Here is a 7,223-nt window from a genome sequence, read left to right on the forward strand (position 1 = left end):
AGGTGGAAATGTGTTTCCTTCCATTGCCATCCTTGTTCTTGATCAGGAGTATGCACTTTGTCCAAATACATCACGAACGGATTTATATAATTCATGCTCACTATGCAATAGAGCAAAATACACCGCTTCCATCTGTCGACTGTATCGCCTCACTTGCACGTGTCAATGCATGCAAAAACGTGTCAATCAGAATACTGAATATTGTCCGAGAATGACGAAATTAATTACAAAAGCAACCAGCCAAGAGATGTGAAAGGCCAAAACAGGACACAAAAAGTCACCATGCGTCATCTGTAGTATGATACAGGTTACTGCAGTAAAATGTTTCAACACCGAGTTTTTCGTGCTGTCCATTGGTTTGGTGGCATGAGATGGACTTGAGAAGATTTTGTACGTAGTTGGCTTAGTATAAACAATTATACACTCAGCACGCTAGAAGACTGCATTTATTTTCCATGTACAGAACTTAGAGTACACTCATACACATTATTAGTATTATACAGCGCCCACAGCAAGAAAGCCTGAATCACAGACTATATGCACAAAACCACTCCCATTTATTTCCTGATAGCTGATACTGTACACCATGCTTGTCTCTGCACTGATCTTTCATTCTCCTCTCTTCATGCCTTCCTCCGATTCACAAATCGCGGTAATTTCGACACTGTAAGCCCACATCAGGCATTCACAATCATCCCACCTGCAGAAATAACGTCAATCGAAACAATTAACTTAGTCAAGAAAAGCTGATGTATGCATACATGTGATGGAAGTTTTGTTAGTATGACATATAGCCACAGACCATTAGGATGGAGAGCTTGTCCAGTGAAGTAAGACGACTCGTCGGAAGCCAAGAAAACATAAGATGGTGCTATTTCATGAGGCTGTGCGGCCCTGCCCATTGGTGTCTCCGATCCAATTTTCTTGATCAACTCCTCCGGCTTGGTGGAAACTTGCAGTGGAGTCCATACTGGCCCTGCTGCCACGGCGTTTACACGGATCCCTTTTTCGACAAGCTGGAGGGCTAGACCTCGAGTAAAGGACACGATGGCTCCCTTGGTTGAGCAATAGTCGAGCAATATATCCGAGCCACAGTATGCTACCACAGATGTAGAGTTGATAACGCTGCTACCTTCTTTCATATGCTTAAGAGCGTGCCTGCAGGCAAATTAGCAAATGCTGTAGAACTTTTAAGATAACTTACAATGTGATTTACTGAATGTCGTTAAAATGATTTGAGTGAGAATTTTTCGTACGTGTCAAATTCTATGTTTATAACACTTTATCTTGATATTTTTTTAAGTTTAGACTTACTACTAAAAGAATCTTTAAATTTTTAAATATCGCATTGCATCCACCTATTTAACAATGTAGATCCTTCTAACAAGACCTCAAACAAAGTCTAATGCGATTTCTCAAAACATTTTAGTTGTAATTATTCCTAAGCTCTATAGTAATGATCAAGTAATAGCAATTCGTGGACATATGTTAGACCAACTTCAAAAGTATCATGCATGTAAAAGACCGTGCATGCCTGGTCATGAAGAAGTGAGAAAAGATGTTGGTTCTGAAAACTCTCTCAAGCCTGTTTTCATCGATTTCCTCTATGGTGCTGGTCATGTGTTGTTCTGCTGCGTTGTTCACCAAGATATCGATGCGGCCAAAGTTGTTGACAACCTCATCGACGACCTTTTTGCAGTTTTCATCAAAACCTAAGTCTGCAGGCAGGGCAATAGGGTCCTTTGCATCTGCAGATTTCAATTCTTGGATCTTTTTCAAGGTGTCATGGGCATCTTTTTCTTCCTGGCCCGGTACATATGTGAACGCTACTGTTGCGCCTTCCAGGGCGAAGAGATAACAAACTGACCTTCCGATTCCTGAATCGCCTCCAGTCACCAGAGCCACCTTTCCCTGGAATTTTCAGACCAAAGTGTTAATGAACAACTATATAACTTACAGAACGTCATCATTGGAAAGATCATGAAGTCTGAAAATTCTTGTTGAGAATTGTTAAGAAAGTTATTAGTTACATGGAGCTTGTTGGCTTGTCTGTAGTCAGGATTAAGTGCTTGTGGAATAGGGTCCATCAGATGCTCTTTCCCAGGCTGCTGCTCCGTCTCCATCACCTCTGCCTATTTAAGTGCTAAATTTGCTAATATCACAACTCAAAGAGGGCTACAATATTACAAGCAGAAGATTCTTTAAGCTTCTCTCAGGATATCAAACGGAGGAAAAGATTGGCAAGCTTATATATTATGCAGACACATACAGATATACACAGTTAAAGCTACTGGAAATGGAGAATTGAGGGCGGGAGCTAACAGGTGCAGCATGCAACAGTGCCACGTTTCTTACATGTTTTCTTATGTGGCACACTTGTTTTGAATGAGACAACGTACGACCTCATGTATAGCTTTGTCCGAATATGTTGAGGGAAGCTTAGTGCCAGCCTCGATTACTCTCGGTTATCTTCTTTTTCCATTTTTCTCTTATCTTCTTTTTTTGGAACTCTTTTAAAGCGAACTTGCTGAATGTAAAGACGCTACATAGAATCGGTGTAGGAAGCACGATTGTTACTGAATGATGGATGTATTAATCCTGGATTAGTTCATTATGATGGCTCACAGAAAAACGAAGTTTACAAGATGCATTCTCCGTCATGTGTTGTTCTCCAGAACTAATACTCCTAAACCAGACCATGTTTTACAACCTGCTAAGACATTGGTACACAATAAGGGAAAATATCAAAGCAAAACACAAAACTTGCTAGATCCCAACAACACATGCATGCTAATGCAATACATCTAACATTAGAAGAAAAGTCAATCTTGGCTGCTTAAGCAAACCCCTACTGGGCTCCAAGTGGAACTTAACAATGACAATGCCAGTTCTTTTTCCCAAAACTCCATTTAAGAAGTACTACTGCTTCTTGTGCCACTTCTCTATGCTCCCGTACCAATTCCATTGGAAAAATAGGGCAGCTAGACGAACTATACCAGCGGTCATTACCTCCACAAATGCCATCAGATATGATCTCTGAGGGGATAGACCAGCAGTCCCTACGGAAAGTAAGAACCCCTCAAAGTTGCAAGGGACAATAAAAGTGCCCGACTTAATTCCATCCAAAGATTTCTTGGCAACTTCGTCGGCTTTCATTGCACCAGAGGAAGCTGCTATTATGCTGGTAAGTTGTGGCCTTCTTTTGTTCTCTGCCATCAGGTGAAGTTGCATTATGGGTCAAAAAATAAAGATACATCACAAAAAGGTAGGAATAGTTGAATATCTGATAGACAAGTAAAAGATGCAACTTAGGAGAAATTGTGGTGTGTGCCTAAAAACCAAACCGCTGACTGTCTCTGAGTAATGCAGAAAGAAGGTAGGATTTTAAGATTTAAAAATGGTGAATTCATCGATGTAATACTAAATGCTTCGCAGCCTTTCAGGAAAAGGGAAACTAAAATTAGCATTTTCTATCAAAAAGAGAAGCTAACTTTTATTTTTGCTATCTACTTTTACACACAACATTCTAATCCCTGCACAAAGAAAAAATATATTTAATAGAAAAAGACATTTTACAGCAGCACGAGAAGGGAAGCCAAGATTATCTAGACAAGGAGAATCCTGTTTTGTTCACCCAGCCTCACAATTGGTAGAAATAAATATCCAACTGTTACATCAATGCCATTCAACAAACTTTAAGGACATTATACTTCTAAAATATGATGTGAATTATGTAAACCATAATAATAATGCAATTATAAGAAATAATTTAGAGACTTATGAGAAGATCTACCTTCCACAAAACCAGGAGTTTCAGTGTCTGGAGGGAAGATGAGGGAGACATGAATGTTGTCTGCTATAATCTCATGCTGAAGTGCTTCTGCCAGACCCTTGAGGCCAAACTTACTGGCTGAATAGGCTGTATAGCCATAAATGCCAACCTGAACCAAATTAACGAAAAAGAAACCAAGACAAGGTCAAAAAATGTAAAATATTTTCGAAGTAAGGATTGTTTCCAGATTAAAAACTACCAAAAGAAAAAAAAATAGAAAAGAAAACAACCTTTAATTAGTAGCAAGCAGACTTAATGAATTCCTTATTTTCTCTCTAATTCATTAATGGTATTGTCAAATTGTTTATTGGGTGTGATTTTGGATTTAAAATGATTCGAGGCATTTTGATCCAGATGACTCTCTAAGTTGCCGAAACATTTACAGGAATCGGTGCTTCTAGCTTTGTCAGCTTATTGTTGAGATAAGCAGTTAAAACAAATACACAGAACCTCCACATTTTCATACTTTAGTTTTAGCTAGCAGCTCAATCTTTTCCTAGATGTGGTGAAGGGTAATGAACCCGTAGTTTAATTCCTAGCTTAGAACAAAAAATGCAATTGCCTGTAGGAATCACAGAACATATCAATCTAGTGTGACATTGTAACTAACACACCTATCTATGCGCGCAAAGTCATCCTTCCCGATTATACAATCATTCACAAATCAAACACTAGCTCGTTAAATGCCTGTCAACCTTCAAATCCATTTGTTCAATTGTACTTCCCAGTTCAATGACATTTTCATGAAGAAACCACAATGCAATAAAACAAAAAGTGATGCTATATTATGTAAAACCTTATGAAAAGCAAAATAGACCGAAATTTATGGGGACAGCGTTGAAAGTACGCCAAATTCCAGTTCAGGACTAACAGTTGGAATAGGAAAAATGATATTAGCACAGTGCATTTCAGTTCATTTATGTTCCTCCCACTAAGCATAAGTAATTATCCCAGTAAGAGTAAACAAGTACCAGCTCCTTGAACTTCGTTGTAATCGACAGAGATTCAGACATCAACGGAACACTTAAACAATATGCATAACCATGTAAAGGGCACAGAAAATCTTAGTTTCTGTGAGGGGAAAGGTAGACACGATTAAATTGGATCCGAATAAAGATTCAATTTTTGGAAGGGAAAATCGATCAACAATTCCATCCAAGAAACAGATAACCAAAGTTGTGCTTGTTACAATCATGTAAATATACCTGTCCCGCCTGAGAGGACATAATAGCAATCGAGCCGGGCCCCCGCTCGGCCCGATTTTTCTTCATACCGGGTAACGCGGCCTTAATCAAATGAAAACTCCCCGTCAAATTGACATCAATCATAAACTTAATCTCCTCCAGTTCCTGATGCTCCAATTCCTGCGGTACGAACACACCCTGATTGCACACAAGCACATCGATCGGACCTGCCTCCTCGATGGCGCGTTTGACGGCGTCGTAGTCCCTGACGTCAGCGCTAAAGACGTTGACATCACGACCCGTAGCGAGCTTGATGGATTGCTTGGCTTCCTCAAGCTTGGTGACATTACGGGCGAGGAGGCTGACGTTAGCGCCTTCACGGGCGCAGAGATGAGCGAGGGCGAGACCGATGCCGCTTGAGCCGCCGGTGATGAACACGTGACTGTTCTTGATTGGTACGCTGACGGGCCTGGGGCGGACAATGAAGTAGAGGAGTATAAGGAGGGAAAGTGGGACGAGGATGGAAAGACTGAAGAAGGAGAAATAGACGTCCGCCATTTGAGAGACGATCTGCTTTGGATGTGGAGAGAAGGTGAAAACTTTCTTGATTTCAGAGTCAATAAGAAAAAGCAAGAAATTAAGCAGTGGAGAGTGGAGTGATTGAGGAACTGTGTTTGCACTTCGCAGATTGTGGGTCGGGGGAGGAAATCTAATCTTGTGTGGAAATGAGAAGGAAATTCCGTTTCTTGGCCCCCTAAGTTTGAAACAAAAAAGAAGACAAAAGGAGTGGGATCTTCTCTAAATTTGATTTTGTCATTATTTTTAACTATACTCATTTTTGTATTTTATTATTTAAGTTTTGTTTTATATTAATTTATTATCTTAATTTTATAAAATATATATTTATTATATATAATTATTTTTTAATTAATTTTCTGCCCAAAAAACATCACATATAGTGCACGTACGATATTAAAGATAATATACGAATAAAATATCACATATGCAATATATTCAATATCTTTTCCCCCAAAAAAATTATATATAACAAAGTACAAAATTTTCACAAATTTAAAATAATAAATTAATTAAAAATACATAAATAACAATATGTAAAATGAACATAATTTACCCTTTTATTTATAGTGAATTACTATGATCAGTATGTATATGTCAAAATATGTATGAAGCATGTCGGAGTCCAACAATACTATAATGATCAGAAAATTTTCATAAGAAATCTAAGATTAATGTATAAATCTCTAAATAAATTTGATGAAAATTCTAAAATTAATGTATAAATAAAAAATACAAGTGAGGTTGGGTATTCAAGTAATGGGCTATACGAGTGGATTTTGGTCCGGATCATTTTTTCAAGATTACTTTATATATAACTTCCGTCAATTTTAATATTTAAAACATTTTATTTTGTTACTAGCGAATACTTATTGTAATAATCAAAATTGGATTTGAAGTTTGTCTCCTTATCCTCCATTACTCAAATAAATAGAAAAATGGATTTTTTACTTTAACATATGAAGATAAAATATGAAATAAACATATCTTACATCTAAATTGTTAATTAAACATAGTTTCAAAAATATACCCAATCAATTTATTTTAAAAAAATACGCAATAAAATTTTTTAATAATCAAATTAGTTAAATCATCGTGATCATCTAATGATTTTTAGTAATTTCATATCAACACTTTTAGTCTGGAGAAATGACTTAATTCTTTTTTTTTTTTTATTAAATCCAAAACTCCTTATTTTTTTTTTCTTTAGGTACAGCCCTTACTTTTTAAAAGTATATATTAAAAAAAATGTATGGAACACACCTTTAAAACGTGTCAGACATGCCAATAAGTGTGTCGGCGTGTCTGACACCGTGTTCTTTTTTTTATTTTATATTTTCAGATACATGAATGTTATACCCAACACGTGTACGAAGTGCATTCGAATTGTATTCACGTTCAATACTGTATTAAGTAATTTTTTAAATATCCACACATTATAGAAGAATTTTTCCACTTAACTTAGTAGGATGACTTAACAAAGCAAAACAATAAATAAGTTGGGCTTAGTTCATAAGCCCGAGCCCTCATCTAAATAAGTAAACATCAGCTAAATCTGAATTAAATTGGTTATCCAAATCAATTCAATAAAATAAACACCGCCTAAGATGATAAAATGGGCTCCTTTTATT

The 7,223-nt window shown here is 37.0% G+C and overlaps 2 protein-coding genes across 2 annotated transcripts; both read right to left on the reverse strand.

Annotated features, from left to right (window-relative positions):
* LOC105171380 (glucose and ribitol dehydrogenase) lies at positions 412-2,266 on the reverse strand. The gene is made up of 4 exons (XM_011092470.2): positions 2,031-2,266; positions 1,535-1,911; positions 803-1,158; positions 412-700 (listed from the first exon to the last, which is right to left on the reverse strand). Exons 1-4 carry the CDS (start codon positions 2,121-2,123, stop codon positions 678-680), a joined length of 849 nt encoding a protein of 282 aa, XP_011090772.1. The 5' UTR covers positions 2,124-2,266; the 3' UTR covers positions 412-677.
* Positions 2,571-5,770, reverse strand: LOC105171378 (3-dehydrosphinganine reductase TSC10A). Its single transcript, XM_011092469.2, has 3 exons — positions 5,038-5,770; positions 3,794-3,941; positions 2,571-3,209 (listed from the first exon to the last, which is right to left on the reverse strand). Exons 1-3 carry the CDS (start codon positions 5,572-5,574, stop codon positions 2,920-2,922), a joined length of 975 nt encoding a protein of 324 aa, XP_011090771.1. The 5' UTR covers positions 5,575-5,770; the 3' UTR covers positions 2,571-2,919.

Source organism: Sesamum indicum, linkage group LG10 (assembly GCF_000512975.1).
Source record: "Sesamum indicum cultivar Zhongzhi No. 13 linkage group LG10, S_indicum_v1.0, whole genome shotgun sequence".
Classification (NCBI taxonomy): Eukaryota; Viridiplantae; Streptophyta; class Magnoliopsida; order Lamiales; family Pedaliaceae; genus Sesamum; species Sesamum indicum.

Excerpts from the sequence above, each read along its gene's own strand:
- LOC105171378 (XM_011092469.2), bottom strand. The coding sequence starts at position 5,574 with ATGGCGGACGTCTATTTCTCCTTCTTCAGTCTTTCCATCCTCGTCCCA. Across the intron at positions 3,942-5,037 it reads TGTCCTCTCAGGCGGGACAG|GTTGGCATTTATGGCTATAC; the intron begins GTATATTTACAT and ends AATTTGGTTCAG. Across the intron at positions 3,210-3,793 it reads AACTCCTGGTTTTGTGGAAG|AGAACAAAAGAAGGCCACAA; the intron begins GTAGATCTTCTC and ends ACCTGATGGCAG.
- LOC105171380 (XM_011092470.2), bottom strand. The coding sequence starts at position 2,123 with ATGGAGACGGAGCAGCAGCCTGGGAAAGAGCATCTGATGGACCCTATT. Across the intron at positions 1,912-2,030 it reads GACAAGCCAACAAGCTCCAT|GGAAAGGTGGCTCTGGTGAC; the intron begins GTAACTAATAAC and ends TGAAAATTCCAG. Across the intron at positions 701-802 it reads ACAAGCTCTCCATCCTAATG|GTGGGATGATTGTGAATGCC; the intron begins GTCTGTGGCTAT and ends TTATTTCTGCAG.